Consider the following 18,934-nt stretch of genomic DNA (forward strand, 5'->3'; position numbering starts at 1 on the left):
TTTTTTAAGGGAGTTATGATTTTTTTAGGTTTTGATTTGTCCTTAAAAAATGTATACCCATTTTTTCAAAAAAATATAAGGAGTCGTTAAAATTGTGAAAAATCGACCAAAATTTAGATGGTAAATTAAGTATACAGTTGTTTTAAGCTAATAAAAACGAACATTATGCCGTTTTCCGATTTAAAATTAATGCTTTTTTGACTTAGTTATGATCGATTATAAATTCGGCTTCCAAAAGTATTCTCCCTTTCTGGTTAATTATTTATATTATATTTATGTTACATTTATATAATATTAATATAATTATTTTATATAATATTTATATTACATCTACATAATATTTATATTATATTAATATTATTTTGAAACCCAATTTCTATAAATTAAACCCCACCCCGGACTGATCATGATCTATACATTCCGCATAAACCCGAATCAAAGAAATTTAATCGCCGCTCAAGGACAGCCGGTAGAGTGGTTTTTCCCTGGGCATTTTCCTTCCTCTTCGTATCGCTTTTCCGCGTGCCTGTGTATGTGTGTATGTCGAATCGTTGTAATTTATTGTTGCACGCCAACTTAATGAGTCCCGCGTGTGTGTGCGAGTGTGTGTGTGCTGGGAACAATGAGTGGAATGAGGACTTTGGTGCACACACCTTGCTGCACTTAATCCGGTGGAAAAATCAGGAAAAGTAATGGCAAAAGCAGGTAGAACGATTGGAAAACCGATCCATTGTGCCAGTGAGTGTGTGTGAGTGTTGGTGTGGGTGTGTGCCAGTTTTTTGATTGAAGAATCCGATATGCTGGCATTTTATATTAGAGAAGCCAAGTTGGTTTTTAATTTATAAAATATATTTTTTTTTTCAAGAGATATTTCAAGGAATTTAATATTTAATTAATAAAATATATAATATAAGATATAAAATAAATTAATAAAATAATATTAAAAAAATAAATAAAATTATAATATAATAATTATAAAATATATATTTTATATTTGTCTTAAAAAATACTATTTTATATACAAGAAATACCCAAAAAATCAGGGTTTTCCAAAGTCTTTAATATATAATTTTCTTTAATTTTAATAAAAATCATAGAAACTACTTGAATATAATTTGATTAAAAATTTATAAATTCATAAAAAATATGTTTTAATATGTATTAATTATATTTTCTTATATTAAATCTAAAAAAAATCCAACAAGCCAACACAATTACGCTGCAGTGCCGCCTGAAAATGGAAAATGGTAAAAAGAAAATGAGGAAAAATCAGAGGGGGTAGGTGGGGGGTCTTTGGCGGCATTATATTGTGTCCAAGGCAAACCACATTAGGGCGGGTCAGGAAAAAATTGGAAATGGTAAAGGCAAGTGAAAGTGGAAAAGTCTCCGAGATGCATTGGCATTTCGACATGCAGTTTAATTTATTTATATATATTTTTTTATAATTTTCTTTGATTTTAGATAAAACAAAGCATATGGACAGAGTAAAGCTCGTTCCCCTTTTTTTCCTCGCTTCCTCGGGGAAAATTTAAAACCTTTTAAAGGCGCTTTGGCGCTGTTAGCTGCGCCTAAAAGCAGCTTACACTTATGCCGGGCACACACGCACACCCGCACACACATAAATGTGGACACATACACACATATGGACACTGCTGATGGTTGGGTAAACAACGCGTTGAGAATTTTCTCCTATATTTTTGGGGTATATATTGTCAGGAGATTTTCAGTTAACTTGAAGAAACTGCTGAAAAGTAGGCTGTGATTTAAGCTTAGGCTGTGTAAAAATTTAAATTTTCAATCCACACTCTTTAAAATAATTTTTTATATTTAAGAAAAAATTTCATTTAGGGCATTTTATATCTGAATCGCTATGATTAGATTTCTTTCCAAATTCAAGAGCGAATTTCTCTTATAATTCCCAACATGTTCTAGCATCCCTGGAATGAAGTGACGGTTGCCAAATTCTAAATATACTGCCATTTTTAGACCGATTTTGGGTAAAATTTTTTAAAAATAAACAGAAACTCCGAAAACAGGGTAAGCCACAGTCTTAAGCAGCAGGTGGTATGGCTTTAAAATTTGTATTTTTTTTTTTACTTTGCATACGGAATGGTAATGCCCGGGGGAGAAAGTCCTTGGCGCCCTTTCTATCGTTCAGCTTTCTGAATGGGGGGGCGGGATGTACTATATAATCACATAACCCCGCTTGTGTGTGTGCCTGAATTTGAGAATGTGACAATTGGTTTCGTTAGTGTGTGTGTGGGGTGGGGGGCGGTATCGAAACTAGTCAAAGTAAAAGGGAAAGTGGATTGCGAAATGGGAAAGAAAGATTAAGGTGGGGTTAGCAGAATAGGATAATGCCCTGACAAGAAACTGATAAATCGATGTGTTTTTAGTGGTTTATTTTTTATATTAAATTTTGTATTATTTATATTACATTTTTTATTATTTATATTACAAGTTTTATTAAGATTAAAAGTTCATATTTAAGTTTTGTTCTTGCAAAACTTGTTTATTTATAGGAAGACATTTTGTGGCATACTTTTAAGCGCCAATTTAATTGATTGCAAATCTCTAAGAATTTTAGTGTATTTTTTTCAATTTTAAAATCAAAATTAATTTTCTAATTTGCGAAAATATATTAAATTAAATTTATATAATTTAAAAACTAATAAAAGTGGCTCTGTTTTGTGAAGAAAGTTCATCGAATAGATCGGGTTAGGTGGAAACGCTGCTGAGCAGGACCACGCAGGACGAGACCTTGAAGGCTAAAGTCCCCAAAATCCCGCAGGACCTCCAGCCCCCCTTCCACGCGTGCTCCTCCAACCGTGCTCCAGCCCCTGGTCAGGGCAGCTGCTTCCGCTTTGAATAAAACGCATTTTTCAAAAAGAGAGCCTGAGTGTGAGTGTGTGTGCATGAATAATGTAAATATCTACATATACAAATCTACATATATGTGTGTGCTTATGTGCTGTCACTGTGGGCGTTTTTTGGGCAGTTGGGCAGGCACAACCCACCGGGTCCACCTAGTCCCACCCCCCATCCCCCCCAAACACTGCTGGCTGAGCCAATATTGAAACTTTCAACTATACAACGCCAGAGCACACAAACACAATTCAAATTCGCCATGTGTGTGTGTGTGTCTGTGTGTGGGCAAGAGGGATTTGGACACTGAGAGAAATTTATTACCAAATCTTTAAAATCGAAATAAAGAGGAATTTTAAAGACTACATTCAAAAATTGTGTAATTTTATAAAATATTTTCTTTAATGTTTAATTTAATAATTTCAAATTAACGTTTTATAATTAGTCATTGCTTAATCTTTAATAAAAACATAAATTATCATCTACAAAAACGGGAAATTAAAAAAAAAAAACAGAATCTTCGATTTAAAATCAAAAAAGTACCCAAAAAAATCGCCATAAAATTAATTTATCCAAAAGTATGCAATAAAAGCTGTATTATTTACTTATCCTAAGTCACTGGCAATTTCTCTGCGTGTACCTGGACCACTTTCACTTTTTCTGGCCCTGGTCTGGCCTGTCTCATGGTCGAAGCGATAAAAAAGCTTAGGCTTATGCTTTCTGCACATTTTAAGCTCCATCCACCCGCCCCAAAAAACCAACCCCATCTCCTCCTCCTTCTCTACTTTTACAGGCAGCGTCCAACCGAAAAACAACAACAACAACAATGCCTAGAGCTGAAAGCATGCGTAATTCTGTAAAGTGTAGAAGAGGAGGGAGTGGAGTAATAGAAGGGGGAGTGAGGTGGGCTGGTGTGAGGTGGGCTTGTGGGTGGAGCAGGGCACATATGTGGCCCCGCAATGGAGTTACCCCTCTGCCATCTGCTTAACGAAAATGGAGGGCTGCTGTCCGGCAAGGAAATTTCGTTTTGATTTTGCATGGACTTTTCAAAATTTATGCGCTATTTGAAATGTAACGCACGTGTGTGTGTGTGTGTGTGCTGGTGTGTGTATGTGTGTGTGTACTTGAGCAAAATTAAATATCCAAAAGGAGAGAGGGTTTTCTTTTTGGTCTTAGGGCTTTTCCGCCTTTAAGCAGACAAAAGCCTGGTTTAAAGTATAAGTAAATAATTTAAAGTAATTTTAATAAGGAATATATTTATTTAATATACTTTAACTTTGAAATAATTATAATAATTATAATTTTATAATATAAAAAACAATATATATTTACTATATTTTAAAAGGCAAATTTGTTATGTTAACCTAGAAATTTTTCATTAAAAAACATGTCGAATTCGCCATAAAATTATTGATAAAAAAAAATTCACTCAAGTGAACTTATAACTCCCAACTGGTTCTAACATCTCCGGAATGAAGTGACCGGTAACCGGCCCGCTCTTGGAGGTTTTTTGTTTTTGTGCAAGGGCGGGCGAGGGGTGTACTTGTTGGTGTTGTTCTTGGATTTCCGGATCTGTAAAAGCTGGTAAACTTATAAAATATGGAAAACAGATAGAGGTGGAGAAACATCGATGTTCGGGGACATCGATGTTTTCGATGTTTTTGGCGAAAAACATCGATGAAACATCGATGTTTTAAATAAAAAAAATTAACAGTTATATTAGTGTATATGAACTTTATTTTAATTTGTAATATTAAAAAAATAAAAGTCAAATTTTCAACAAAAATTCAATTTTTTTAATCACTTGTTAAATAAAAAAAAAACAAAAAACTAATTAAAATAAAACTTCATGATATTCATGTTCCACTTCTTTGGTATATAGTTTCTTTTTCTTAGTTTGTAAATAAAAACTAAAAACAAAAACAAATTTAATATCAATGTTTCAATATATACATGGTCCAAAGAAAATAATAGTTTTTTAGGATATTGCTATCCCGAACTCTAGTATATATATTTACATATTTTTCCATGTTTGTTTTTGTTTAAGGAAGAGGAGCCGCGTGCGAAGCTCACTTATAAGTTGTGAAGCTTTACTGAAAACTCTTTCAGATTCGTGCGAAGATGCGAGAACGCAGAAGTATTTTTTAGCAAACGTTTTAAAGGAGTCGCCATCTGTAGTAATCTAAAATATAATTAATACAATAAATAAATGAAAAAACATCGATGTTGCCCCGCTAAGCATCGATGTTTCCGATGTTTCGAAAACATCGATGTCATCGATGTTCGCATCGATGTTTCTCCACCTCTAAAAACAGAGCACAATGCTATTACAGAAGTAGCCAATCTCTCTTGTTCATAGCTACTTACTTACTCTTTCATAGCTATCCTTAAAGTAACTAATTTTTAGGTAAATATTTTTAATAAATAATAAATACCTTCACATGTGCACTTATAATTCCCAACTGGTTTTAACATTGGTTTTAACATTCCTAGAATGAGATTGCCGGCCTAAGATATATACAGTAGGGAGCACATGTGGATAGTGTAAGTGCTTCTACATACTATATGTGCTATTATATGTAGGCTATTGACCGTTTCGCCACAATTTTTTGAAAAGTGGCGCCTGGCAAGGCCATGGTTAGCTTCCTCCCTCTGTCTGGCAGCACTGCTTCAATGTGACCAGCTCTCAGTCAATGCCAAAATGCTTTCTCTTTCTCGCAAAAACAACCGGCACTTATAAAATCCTGGCAATATTTTCACAAGAAGCCGAAATATGTTTAAAATTGAATTTAATAAATGACCAACTTGGGTGACACACCTCCAGCAACGGTGAAAAGGTGTAAACTAACTGGGGAAAACCAAGTAGACCGCTGCTCCGCCGACAGTGTCGAAGTGCCAAGGAGCCACTGGAATCTCACTCACTCAAAACAAACCAGGAGAAATGGCTGCTACGAACTTTGTAGAGATTGATGGATCCTATCTGGAGGGCGGCGGACAGGCGCTGCGCAACGCCCTAAGCCTCAGCTGCATCCTGGGCAAGCCCGTCCGTGTAGTGAACATCCGGGCCAATCGTCCCAAGCCGGGACTCTCGCATCAGCACATGCACGGCGTGAAGCTGCTCCGCGACATAACCAATGCGGATGTGGTGGGAAATACAATGGGTTCCACCAAATTGGAGTTCATACCGCACACCATACGGTCTGGCAATTACCGTGTGGCCGTCCAGACAGCGGCCAGCATCACGCTGGTCTATCAGATGGCACTGCCCGTCCTCCTGTTCGCCGACGGAGCCTCCCAGGTGGACGCCACCGGGGGAACTAATGTGGCATTTGCTCCGCAGGTGGAGTACATGGATGAGGTGCTGCTACCCAATCTCCTACGCTTTGGGGTTAGCTTTGAACTGAAGCTACTACAGCATGGATTCTATCCCCGTGGCAATGGACGATGCATTTTGGATGTGGAGCCAGTGCATCAAGTCAAGGCCGGGCAGCTGGTCAAGTTCGGCCAGCTGGACAAGGTGGGCGGTGTGGCCTTTTGTGCCGGGAGGCTGCCCATGAGCATTGCTCTGGACATGCAACAGACGGCCCGACGTGAAATCCATCGTTTGTGGCCCAATCAGGAGTGCAACATCAAGCCCAAGAAGCTAACGTTCGATGTGGCATCGGACAATGGGGCCGCCATCCTGGTCACAGCCCATACAACCACCGGTTGTATCCTAGGCTCAGGTGCTGTGGGCGAACGAAAGATGCATGGACATTTACTGGGCTCGAATGCCGCCTGCAAGCTAACCGAATATGTGCGCAAGGAGATCTGCGTGGATGCACACATGCAGGATCAACTCATCATCTACATGGCACTGGCCGAAGGATGTTCCCGTATGCTAACTGGTCAGTTGACCAAACACACACGCACCGCCATCCATGTGGCCGAGCAAATAACTGGCGTCAAGTTCGAGGTGACAATGGAGAACTTTGACAAGACGCTGGTCACCTGCGTGGGGCTGGGACAACTCAACGGGTTGCTTTAACAATCGATGATCTTTACTTACAATATTTTTGTCTAAATTATTGTTTACATTTTATACAAGAATAAACGCGGGGGGCGTCGCTAGAGGCGTTGGAAAATGGCCAGAAAATGATCGCCCTTGTTGCGCACTACCTTGGCGCCCTCCTCGCTGCTCTGGTAGAGCTTTGGGGTGATGGGATCGGCATTCTGGATGAAAATGAGAGAGTTTATGGCTGGAAAACCTCTAAAATATTAGACTACATACCGCCGCCTGCTCATCCAGACGCTGGTACAGCGGATGCTGCTCCATGTGCGACACAATCCACTTGTGCAGGTCCTCCACATCCGTCATGGTGTACACCAGACCCTGAAGATTACAGATAAGTAAGTCCAAGTCTTATTTTCTAGCCAAAATACTCACCCCCTTCTTCAGCACATAGGCATACTCGGAGAGCAAGGCCTGGTTGATGATGCGCCACTTGTGCTTGGCCCGCTTGAAATGCGGATCTGGATACAGAAAGAACATCTTCTCCAGCTGCCCCTTGGCAAAGTAATTCGGCAGATACTTCATGGCATTGGTGCGAATGCAGGCTATGTTTTGATAGGCCCCACCCGCCTCTCCACTCTTGTGTCGCAGTGCCTTGATCCTGTCCACCACGTAGTCGGAGACCTTGACGCGAATTTCCATGCCTATGGAGAGTTTTTCGGGGAACATTTCGCCCAGGGTGACCAGGAAGCCGCCATAGCCGCAGCCAATGTCCGCGAAGCTCACCTGCTGACCCTCCTGGATGTTGGGGTACATCGCATGCCAGTCCACATCCTGCGGCCGGGCGGGACTGTGTGGAAACGAAAATCGTTAAGAGGAAATCATTTCATCAAGAGGATCAACTCTTACTAGTCAAAGCTATGATCTGCAATGGGATTCGAGTGCGCCCGCTGGCGATAGTAGCGCTTCTGGGGCAGTCCAGTCACCGCTGAAGTGCAGCTCAGCACCGCTGGCTCCCGGCCTGGATGCTTATTCTGCGCCTGTTCTTCGGTGGTCACCATAATTCGAAAGGAAAACAGAGAACAGAAACCAAAAGCGAGCACGTTGACCAAATAGAGCTGGCACTATCGGCAACTATCGCATATTTGTGACAATCGGTCAAGTGCGGTCACACTGACAACAACGTAGTCTGGCAACACCCCATCGAGTTGTAAACATTTGGACATGCAAGTTCTGCGCTCGTTTTGGCAGAAATAAAAGTGTTTAGCCGGGCAGGAGGAGTGGCGGCTATACAATACTTTACTTCCATTATGTAAGTAACACTTTGTACTTCATCTATACATAGTTAGATTGTTAATTCAGATGTGCGTGTGCAGGGTGCACGTACGCGCTCCTTCCAGTGGAGCCGGCTGGCAGAGGACCTTCTGTCCCCCTCACACTCTCTCTCTCTCTCTCTCTCTCTCTCTCTTTCTGCTTGTTGCACACATTGAGGGGCATAGCTATAGTTTTAGGAGTATTATTTTATTTAATATAACTTATTTATTATTTAAATTGTATTTAAAAAATTTTATGTATCCATTCAGCATATTAAAATATTTGTTACACATTTTTTTTTAATTTAATGTTTACATTTTTTGTTTATTTTATTTATTTATTTTTTAAACTAATCTCTAATCCCTTACAGGATATACCAATTTTTATAACATATTATTATATTATTTATTTTAAATTTTGTAATATTTTTTTTTTATTTATTTATTGGTTTTTTTTTTATGTATTTAATTATATTGTTATTTATTTTTTCTGTATTAAATTAGTTTTTTATTTAATTATTTTTTTTTTTTATGTATTTTAATTTATTTTTATTTATTTAGTTATTTTTTTTTTTTTTTGCCATATTCCTTTATCCCTTACAGCTCATTAAAATTTTTAAAATACATTTATAATACAATAAATCATAAGATATGAAAAACCTTGCACTAAAAAACATAATTTTTCTATGTTAATATGTATTGTTATTTTATCCAATTTAATATTAGTGTTTTGATTCCATTTAAATCTTAAAAATAAATATTATATCTACATAAGCCAGAAACTAAGTAAATTTATCAAGAAATTCGTCTATAGAGGGTATAAGGTATGTTTTTTTTAAACTTAATGTTGTGGTTAAAAGATAGGTTTTTATTTTTTTTTACTAAATATTCTGCCTAAAAAATAGAATTTCCTCAAATCTGATAAGCTGTCTTTAGGTTATTTAAAAAATTTAAATATTTTGAGCTGTACTTCCAAAGTCTGATTGACAAGTGTCATTTGCCTTTAAGCCGGACACTGACAAAACAGTCTTAGGACGGTGATTTAGATAAGGATTGCAAACTTAAAATAAGAAAAGATTAAAAGAGATATATACCAATGCCCTTAAAATCATAATAATATATATTATATATAAATAATATTGTTTTTATAAATATATATTTCATATAAAAACCCATCATTGAAGATTGTAGCTACCAAAACACACTTGTCCCCAACTATGCTATAGGCACTTTGATATCTGTCGCATTACTTATCAACAAGTTTTTATAGTCTGCCAAAAGAACGGGTATTTTCTATTTAATTACGAACGATGTATTTGTAAGTAACTTCGAATTGGGAACAAGTTGTTAGTCGTTAGTTGTTGCGGGGAGAAACCGCAGTGAGTCTTTTAACTGTTCTAGTTGGGCTTTTTCGGTGATGCAATTTAACCGGTGCACAGGTGTACAGTGCTTATTGGCAACAGGTGGATCGGATTGGTTTGGCTTATGAGCGGAGTGCATTGGTCTGTAACTCTGCGAAGGTTAAATTGTGTGCCCGTTTGTTACTCTCTTTATTATTATTATTATTATTGTGTTAACTGCTGGCCGTTCCAAATTAAAAACAAAACCGGTGCTGTTGGTGGGGTGAAAGGCGTGGCCGGTGTAAAGGAGGTACAAAAAGATTGCTTGAAATTGGAAGTGAAGTGCGACGGCGGCAAGGTCGTGCCGTTTGCGTTAGTAAAAAACACACGTTAACACGCACATATACCTGGTCGAGTAATGCGAACAGTTGGGGGCATGATTATAGGTTTTAATTATATTTAGGAATTAAATCTTTGGTTCAGAGAATTTTTATGTACATTTTAAGGTTGGTTGTAGTACTGGAAATTTATATACAAATATTTTCTGAGGGGTTTTATAAATTATTTAATTAAATAATTTAAAATACTTAAGTTAAATTTTTTATATTTATAATTAAAGAATGAAATAAAAAATATAATTAATAATATTTTTATTACATAATTTTATAAATAAATATAAATAATAATATTTTTATTATACAATTAATATTTTTTTAATACAAATAAAAAAAATATTATTAAAATGATATAAAAATAAATAAAAATATTAAAATTAATAAATATAAATTTATTTTTATTAAATATTAAAATTAAAATATTAAATATTTTTATTAAATAATATATGTTAAAATTAATAAAAATAATATTATTTTTAATATTTTTATATCATTTTTATTATATAAAAAATTAAAATATATAAAAAATATTATTTGTATTATTGTTCTTTTCTAATATTTTTTATTATTATTATTATATGAATTTTTTATTACATTTAATTAATAAATCTTTATTAAATTAAATTAAATAATAAATCTAAAATGCATGTAGTTAAATGCATTTCCAGTGCTACTAGCTTGACCCTTGACTGTGCGCGCACACTTGTACCCGACTGGACTGGAGGCTCGAAGCTTCCAGCGTCATAAGCGGTTCGTTGTTCACTCGGGACAGACGTGGTTCTCTCGCTCGCTCTCCCACCACGTTTCGTTCTTGGTCTCTGCAGCAGCTGTGCCTTGTAGCAGACCTGTTGCACGCTCTCTCTCTAAAAGTCGCATCCGTTCCATTGCGCTTCCAGTTGTTATTTTTTTTGTTTTTGTTTTTGTTATTGTTTTTGTTCCAACTGGAGAGAGTGGTGAGTGGAAGAACAAGCAGAGTTTGCAAATAAACAAAGATGTGCGATTAGCAGACTCTCTCATCTCTCATCTCCAAAACTTTTTTAATAATACGGAATTTCCCATCGCATGAATCAGCATTTAGCCGGGCGGCCAGTTGGCCCTCGAGGCTTAAATTTAAACAAAATAATTAGAGCACGTACAACTAACTAACTGATAAGGCGCGCTCAAGTGCATTGATTGATTGCTCGGAAGTGGAAAGCAGCCAAAGCTTCTAATTTAAAACTGTGAACTCAACTTTCAGGTGGAAACCCTGCTGGCGATTACCCATAAACTTGGCCCACGCAAATACTGGTGGCATCAGGAACGTTCTACGGATACTGCAGGACAGGCCGAGGTAATACCTAAACCAAAAAAAATATAAAAATTCTAAAAAACCGTTTTTGAAACAGCAAATCCTTTAAAATACTCACCGCTAAGTGGTCTGAAAGCCAGTTGCACAAACGAAATATATACACAATGGGATCCATCAACTGCAAGGAGTACAAAACCACGGGCAGCACACCCAAAAAAGAGAAAACCCCAGGTAAATATAAGATATCTATGTATTATCTGGTAATATTTAAGCTTTGAGAGTTAAAATTTACAAGTTTAGGAGTAATAAGCACAAGTGGCTTTGAATTTTAATCAAATTTTAAATTTAAAAGGTTTTTATATATAGTCGTAGACCCTTTTTTCTATAGAATATAAATGAACGTATAGTAAATAGTATCTGACGGATGTATATCTCAGTAAGGACTTACAATCTTGTAACTTACATCAATTCTTCTTTAGGAATGGGTTTAAATTATTGTTTCTTACAAAATATACGGATTTTATAACGTATCATTAATTTACAAATATTTTAAAAATATGAATAGTCTTTTACAAATTTATTATTATTATTTTATTATAATAACAAATTCAATTTCCAATTACAAATCAATTTAAGCCAAAGCCACTAAGGCTTTCAGTCTACATTTTTAAATTTAATTGTAAAGGTAATTTAATTTAATTTAATTTTAAATTAAGAATTCATGGGAATTTGGTTTTATTACTTATTTATTGATCAATCTTAAATTCAATAAATTTTAGAAATTGTATGCTAATTTTTGTTACATATTCATTGAATTTTGATTGTATTATTTATGTTTGGATCACCCTTAAATTTTGTTAAATTGATTAATATTTAGGGTAAAAGTAAAAGTAGCCTTAAACTGATTCTAATTTAATTTTTATTATGATTATTTTCCATACAAATTGTCCAGTTATTTCTATGTAAATTCTTTACATTCTATTATTCTATAAATGTACTTATATGTACATATATAGCCCCTGTCTCTATACTTTCTATCCCAACTCCAATCGTACCCCATGTGGCAGTAATTAGGAAAATTGTGCGGTCATGTCGCAGATGGATCCGATGATAGCCGCCATTGGCCGTGCTCCTTTTACCGATCGAACAAGGCCAATTGTGTGGGGAACTTAATACAGATTGGAGATTGGGAGAGTGGGAATGACACGCTTTAGAGGCACAGCTGGTTTTCGGGTTGAAGAGGGAGGTTAGATAATTGTCTCAGGCCCCGAAAAAAAAAAAAGAGAAGGAGTATTGCGAAGAAGACCAGCGGGTGAGGGCAACTTGTTTGCTTCTTTGCTGCGTCATTGCCACAGTGAATACCACTTGAAATTGTTTAATATTTAATTAATTTAATTTATTAAATAATTGTTTTAATTATAAATTATTATCAGGTGGCCAAAATAGCTTTTAGGTAATCAGTAAAACTATTTTTCAAAACAGGAAAACCTATTTTTCATACTTTGTTTAGATTATAAATTGCGGTTTTTTATAATCGGTTAAAGTCTGTGGGAATTTTTGAGTACGAAATTAATAAAAATATAATATATTTAAAGGCATTAAGCTAAATATTAACTGTTGTAGGAAATTTTAAAAATTTACTTCTTCAAAAAGCTTCCTTAAAAATGTTTTTGTTTCCGCTTATCGATATCCACTGTGGCCGTGGCTACTGCTATCGGTATTCCGCCTTCCTCTCTTTATACTCTTTTCGCTTCTCTCTTTCTCATGCCCGTTCTCTTGGTTTTGCCTTTGACTTTTCGCATATTTTTGCCCCCCACTCGTTTCGCTTACATCGGCGGCGGCTTCATCGTCGGTCTCCGTCATAGCCAGCGATTCATTCGTCCAACAACTGCCGGCGTTTAAGCGTTGAAAAAGCTCTTAAAAATCCAGTGAACATAATTGTGAATTCTCTTAAACAATATTATAGTCTCGCCTTCTGATATCTGAAATCGGAAATCCTTTTTACGTGCATACATAACTACCTTTTCGTGTGGTTAATTATTAAGGTGAGACCTGGTTTCGCTGTTGTGTTCTCCGGCAATTGTTGCTCATTATCAACAACATTATTATTATTGTGTTACTACTATTATTATTTAGGTTTTGGCCCTGGTCACAGTTTGAGTCATAGTGCCAACCGGTTTTTGCTTTTATTATTTAGACCCGTGTGTGTAAGAGAGACCTGAATCTTAGATTAACATGGCAAGTCATTACTAATTAGACAAGAAGACAGACACAGAGTTGAAAGAGAAGGAAAAGAGGTTGGAAATGTCTGTAGGTACAACAGTGCAGCCTAGAATTGTTCGTTCACCTTTTTAAGATTTGTATTTTATATGTGGGATTTTTAAATGATAAAAAAATGAATTAAGGTATCTAAAAGTAGTTATACAGAAGTGCTTTAAAAGTCCTTATAAAGTTTAAAGAATTTTGTCTTCCTTGAAAATAATTTTGTAAAATTTTTTAAGGTTTGCCTTATTCATTCTTTCATTCCAAAATTTTCAGCAATTTTTCAAGAATGTTTTTCAAATAATTAATTATTAATATTTTTTTTCTGTTAAAAACTTCTAGAATGAAGCCTGATAACTTACTAATATTTATTTCTGAAAACTATAATATAAGAAAATCTAAAAACTTTGTTTTTGAAATGTTAAAAATGAAAAAAAAAATCTTTAGAAAACTATATACTATTTTAATAAAACAAATGTTTAAAAATAAGTAATGGGGTAATAATATATTTTTAAAGTTAAAAAAACTTCTAGAATGTTTAGTAAAAGGCCTGGAAAAATAATGTTTTATAGCAGTAATATTTATTTTTGAAAACTATAAAATAAGAAAAACTAAAAACTTAATTTATAAAATGTTTAAAATGAAAAGAAAAATTTATAGAAATATATACTTAACTAGAAATATATTTATAGAAATATATAGTTTTCTATGGTTTTATTTTTCATTTGAAACATTTCAAAAATTAAGATTTAAATTTTTGAGAAAGTTGTGTATTATTTAAGTACTAAATATTTCTTTAAAATGCTGAAACACTTCCTCAACCAAATAGATAACCTTAAGCCGTAGGTCTTGGCAGCATATTTTTTGCCTTACACTGTATGGGAATTTCACATGACTTGCCTCATTCTCTCCATGACGATGATCACAATGACGAGATGTTTGCTAGACGATGACGATGTTTGCTGGATTTCCAGTCATGTTCAGGGCCCTACCACTATATCTTTGGTTCTCCCCCGATTAGCTTCTTGGTATACCCCCAAATACACCCACAATTTGCCGCATCATTGAGAGCCCATTCAATATACACCACGCCTTATCGAAGGTGATATATCAGAGATATCATATTCATACATCGTAAAGCATGCAAGTCACTCGAGATAGGAGTGTGTACATTATAGGCATATCAGAATCAGAACTAAAACCAAAAACTAGAGTGGAACACTCGTTTACAGGTGTTACTTGGCTGGTTTTCTCGATGACGTAGCAAGGCCGGAAAAGCTAAGGGTATTTTCTTTTTAAGTTTGACATTGAAAGAGGTTAGTGGATGAATGAATGGATGAGTCAATCGATCGGATTCTTTGGTACCTGGTCGCTAAGATCCGCTTGTTGTGGTCACTGGTAACCAGGCAACGTTTGGCAATTAGGCAGCTGCTTCCCTTTCCTTTATAAAAAATTTAGTAGCAATGTAAATAGTAGCTTGGAGGTATTATTTTAAAATATTTTAAAATATTTTACTTGTATACGGTGTAATTATAATTAATTTTGGATATTATATGTATATAAGAGTTAATTATAATTAATTGGAGATTTTATAATTTCAATTTAATACAAATTAATTTAACATTTTATATTTTCTGGTTAATTATAATTAATTTGAAATTTTATATTTTCGGTTTAATTATAATTAATTAAAGATTTTTAATTCAAGATTGATCCAAAGTATATTTCAAAGATACTTTTTTATTAAAAAGTTCTTTAATTTTCCTAAATTAAATACTACCTAAATAAGGCTCTTAATTTATTTAATTTTTTTTTAAAACAACAAAATTCCTTTCGTTATTTAATTAGTGTATTTATTTCGCCTTAATATAATTTATTACCGTACAAGATAGCCACTCGATTGGGGCTTATACATTATCAGTTATCTCCTTAAAATTTATGATGCCACAATATTTATATATATATTTATGGGCGCCACTTATCTTTCACCCATAAACATGGGTTAATATGGAAATCCTCTTTTGGGTTAGATTAAATCCCTTGACTATTCTCCATCAAGTTTTCTTGGAACCCTTTTTAACGGCCAGTAGCTCCAGGCGCGTGATGGCATCATCCAGAAATCGGCGCTGCTCCTGCAATTGTGGCAGTAGCTCCTCGGCACTTAGTGGATGCGAGGATTTTCCCTTTTCCAAAGCCGATTTACCCGCTGACTTGTCCGACTCTGCCCAGCGGCTGCGGAAATTGGCCACGCCAACCGAGGGTCTCAGCATGTCCATGACACGTTTGATGATGGAGGGACTGGAGCCCTGGTGCTGCTGCTGATCCAGGTGGTGATCCTGCTGATCACTGGCCACGCTGCCTTGGGGAAACTCCGGCATGGTTAGCAGAGGCCCCCAGAGAAATGAGCCCAAACCAGGAACAGCCGCTGGAGGAGTAATCTCCGAGGTGGAGTGCTGCTTCAATTGCTTGCCCTGCGTGGCAAAGCGACCATCCAGCCGCTCCAGTTGACGCTTCAAATCATCCAGCTTGTGCTGCAGATGCTCAAAGTCAGCGGTGAGATTGATGGCCAATCGCTGGGTGGTGCCCTCACCCTTGCCAACACCCTCCAGGCTTTCGATTTGCCCTGAAAGCTGGTGATCCCTCAGCTGCAGGTCATCCAGCAAAAGCTGGGTTTCCGGTCTGGCTGGCTGTTCCAGGAAGAGACGTGAGATCTCCGCCTGCAGCAGCTGTTTGTGGGTGCGCAGCGAACTGAGCTCAAGTTCCTGGAGGCTGCTAAGTTGGGAGCGAACCGAACCCACCACCAGGAGAAGCAAACCCAAAAAGACTTCTGTACCCGAACGTGACATTTTCTTGACTATTTACGCCTGTCTTTCTACCTGAGCAGCAAGCCTCGCCAGACTTTCCCTTGAGCCCTTGAGAGTGAAAAACTGAAAAACTGGAAAATTTTTATGTGCCCCCTACACACACGCACACACACACACACACACCCCTCCCTCTATCTCCCAACTCGTTCTTATCTGTGGCCAAGATATACCTGAAACCATACATTAACCGCATCTCTTTATCACCTTTTCTCTTTGGTTTTTTATTTTCATGATGGCCGATGATTCAGTTGGTGCCGTGGGTTCCTACCAGTCCAAGTGCAGCAATCAGAGTCCCAGCACTACCATGTCATCCCAGCCATCCTCCTCGGAAGCCGTGGAATACACGGATCCCGTGGCCGTTGAATGCAATGTCTCCGATCTCAAGGAGAACGAGATGCGGCAGGTGGACTTTGATGAGGATACCCGTGTCCTACTGGTCAAGCAAAATGGTAACCTCAAGGCTGTGGGTGCCAAGTGCAGCCACTATGGAGCTCCCTTGAACACGGGCGCTTTGGGTTTGGGACGTGTCCGGTGCCCCTGGCATGGAGCCTGCTTTAATCTCGACACTGGTGACATTGAGGATTTCCCAGGACTCGACTCCATACCCTGCTATCGCGTGGAAGTCGGCAATGAGGGTCAAGTGCTGCTGCGGGCCAAACGCTCGGATTTGGCCCAGAACAAGCGTCTCAAGAACATGGTTCGTCGCAAGCCCGAGGATGAGCGTGTCTTTATTGTGGTCGGCGGCGGTCCCTCCGGTGCAGTGGCTGCGGAAACCATCCGGCAGGAGGGCTTCACCGGTCGCCTAATCCTTGTGTGCCGCGAGGAGTATCTGCCCTACGATCGTGTCAAGATCTCCAAGTCCATGCAGCTGGAGATCGAGCAGTTGCGCTTCCGCGACGAGGACTTTTACAAGGAGCACGACATCGAGGTGTGGCAGGGCGTGGCTGCCGACAAACTGGACACCGCCCAGAAGGAGCTGCACTGCAGCAATGGTTATGTGGTGAAATATGACAAGATTTACATAGCCACCGGCTGTTCCGCCTTTCGTCCGCCCATTCCCGGCGTCAATTTGACCAATGTGCGCACCGTCCGGGAGCTGGCCGACACTAAGGCCATTGTGGGTCTCATCACACCCGAGGCTCGTGTGGTCTGCCTGGGTTCCAGCTTTATTGCCTTGGAAGCAGCCGCCGGTCTGGTCTCCAAGGTGGCCAGTGTCACTGTTGTGGGACGCGAGAATGTGCCGCTGAAGGCTGCCTTCGGGGCGGAGATTGGCCAGCGGGTGCTGCAGCTCTTCGAGGACAACAAGGTGGAGATGCGCATGGAGAGCGGCATCACCGAGATCGTTGGCGATGCCGAGGGCAAGGTATCCGAGGTGGTCTTGGTGGATGGTACACGGTTGCCCTGTGACCTGCTCATTCTGGGCACCGGTTCCAAGCTCAACACCCAGTTCCTGGCCAAATCGGGCGTTAAGATCAATCGCAACGGCTCCGTGGATGTCACCGATTTCCTGGAGTCCAATGTACCCGATGTCTATGTGGGCGGCGACATAGCCAATGCCCACATCCATGGTTTGGCCCACGATCGCGTGAATATCGGTCACTACCAGCTGGCCCAGTACCATGGACGGGTGGCGGCCATTAATATGTGCGGCGGCGTGAAGAAACTGGAGGCCGTGCCCTTCTTTTTCACTTTGATCTTTGGCAAGGGCATCCGGTATGCCGGCCATGGCTCCTACAAGGAGGTCATCATCGACGGCAGCCTAGAGGACTTTAAGTTTGTGGCATATTTTGTGAACGAGGCGGACACGGTGACGGCGGTGGCCTCGTGCGGTCGTGATCCCGTTGTGGCCCAGTTTGCGGAGCTCACCTCGCAGGGCAAGTGCCTGGGACGTGGCCAAATTGCGGATCCTGCCACGCGTCAGGACTGGACGAAGAAGCTCAGCGAGCCGGTGGCCCAATATCGTTAACCGAATATCGTTAATCGATGTGTATTTACCCCTGAGATTTGTTATTATATTTCCATGCAATCGTTGAGTATTCATTATATATGTACATAATGTGTACATTATCCGTGTGTATGTAATATTGTAATTGTGATTGTAAACAAAACATTGTAATTGTAATTCGGGGGAGCTCCATTGAGGTCCCGCCGCGCTTGCCACTTTTGGCCCAGAAGATGTGAGGAAGAACGTGTCGCAGCAGTCGCACCAAGGGTTTTTTTTCTCTTTTTTATTAAGTTTTCATTGAAATTGGTTTATTTTTGCTAAATAAAGTTTTACAGTGTCGTAATTAACCAAATTAATTGGGGTTTCTCTTTACGGCAAACAATTTTGGCTTTAAAACATGTTTTGTCCTGTAATTTATTGAAATATGTAAGATTTTTAAAAACTGTTTATTTATAGATTTTTGGCTAAATATTTCCAACGTCAAAGCTTTTGATTTAAACCGTAAAGTTGCAGTGTGACCAGCACGATTTTATTTTCTGCTCTAAACAGTGTTGAAAAATACCATTACTATCGATATTCTTACTATTGACAAGGTCTTCGATGTTTAGACAAGCTCTAGTTAGTGATGGAAGTTCAAATGACATGCACGATGTCGATGTCCAGTGTAAAAA

General features: G+C 38.0%; 4 protein-coding genes across 6 annotated transcripts; 2 read left to right on the plus strand and 2 right to left on the minus strand.

Moving 5' to 3' along the window:
* The first annotated feature begins 5,599 nt into the window (after positions 1-5,599).
* On the plus strand, positions 5,600-7,003 carry Rtca (RNA 3'-terminal phosphate cyclase). Its single transcript, XM_017179820.3, has one exon. It carries the CDS (start codon positions 5,807-5,809, stop codon positions 6,890-6,892), a length of 1,086 nt encoding a protein of 361 aa, XP_017035309.1. The 5' UTR covers positions 5,600-5,806; the 3' UTR covers positions 6,893-7,003.
* On the minus strand, positions 6,884-7,979 carry LOC108083843 (tRNA (guanine-N(7)-)-methyltransferase). The gene is made up of 4 exons (XM_017179822.3): positions 7,766-7,979; positions 7,292-7,706; positions 7,136-7,237; positions 6,884-7,077 (listed from the first exon to the last, which is right to left on the minus strand). The coding sequence occupies exons 1-4, from the start codon at positions 7,915-7,917 to the stop codon at positions 6,973-6,975; spliced, it is 774 nt and encodes a 257-aa protein (XP_017035311.1). The 5' UTR covers positions 7,918-7,979; the 3' UTR covers positions 6,884-6,972.
* A 42-nt stretch (positions 7,980-8,021) lies between these two features.
* LOC108083840 (apoptosis-inducing factor 3) lies at positions 8,022-18,615 on the plus strand. 3 transcript variants are annotated; one of them, XM_017179817.3, is made up of 4 exons: positions 8,022-8,168; positions 11,142-11,234; positions 11,290-11,423; positions 16,567-18,615. In XM_017179817.3, coding segments are annotated over exons 1-4 (1,947 nt in total). In that variant the 5' UTR covers positions 8,022-8,166; the 3' UTR covers positions 18,285-18,615. The 3 variants fall into 3 exon arrangements, with proteins under 3 accessions (XP_017035306.1, XP_017035307.1, XP_017035308.1); XM_017179818.3 differs by lacking the exon at positions 8,022-8,168 and adding an exon at positions 10,664-10,857; XM_017179819.3 differs by lacking the exons at positions 8,022-8,168; positions 11,142-11,234; positions 11,290-11,423 and adding an exon at positions 13,069-13,237.
* LOC108083842 (uncharacterized) lies at positions 15,320-16,300 on the minus strand. The gene has a single exon (XM_017179821.3). It carries the CDS (start codon positions 16,298-16,300, stop codon positions 15,509-15,511), a length of 792 nt encoding a protein of 263 aa, XP_017035310.1. The 3' UTR covers positions 15,320-15,508.
* Positions 18,616-18,934: the final 319 nt, after the last annotated feature.

Source organism: Drosophila kikkawai, chromosome X (genome assembly GCF_030179895.1).
Source record: "Drosophila kikkawai strain 14028-0561.14 chromosome X, DkikHiC1v2, whole genome shotgun sequence".
NCBI classification, from domain to species: Eukaryota; Metazoa; Arthropoda; class Insecta; order Diptera; family Drosophilidae; genus Drosophila; species Drosophila kikkawai.

Coding starts and splice junctions, on each gene's coding strand:
- LOC108083842 (XM_017179821.3), bottom strand. CDS start 16,300: ATGTCACGTTCGGGTACAGAAGTCTTTTTGGGTTTGCTTCTCCTGGTG.
- Rtca (XM_017179820.3), top strand. CDS start 5,807: ATGGCTGCTACGAACTTTGTAGAGATTGATGGATCCTATCTGGAGGGC.
- LOC108083843 (XM_017179822.3), bottom strand. CDS start 7,917: ATGGTGACCACCGAAGAACAGGCGCAGAATAAGCATCCAGGCCGGGAG. Junction 7,707..7,765: donor GCAGATCATAGCTTTGACTA/GTAAGAGTTGAT, acceptor GTTTCCACACAG/TCCCGCCCGGCCGCAGGATG. Junction 7,238..7,291: donor CCTATGTGCTGAAGAAGGGG/GTGAGTATTTTG, acceptor TGTAATCTTCAG/GGTCTGGTGTACACCATGAC.
- LOC108083840 (XM_017179817.3), top strand. Junction 11,235..11,289: donor ATACTGCAGGACAGGCCGAG/GTAATACCTAAA, acceptor TTTTTGAAACAG/CAAATCCTTTAAAATACTCA. Junction 11,424..16,566: donor CAAAAAAGAGAAAACCCCAG/GTAAATATAAGA, acceptor CCGATGATTCAG/TTGGTGCCGTGGGTTCCTAC.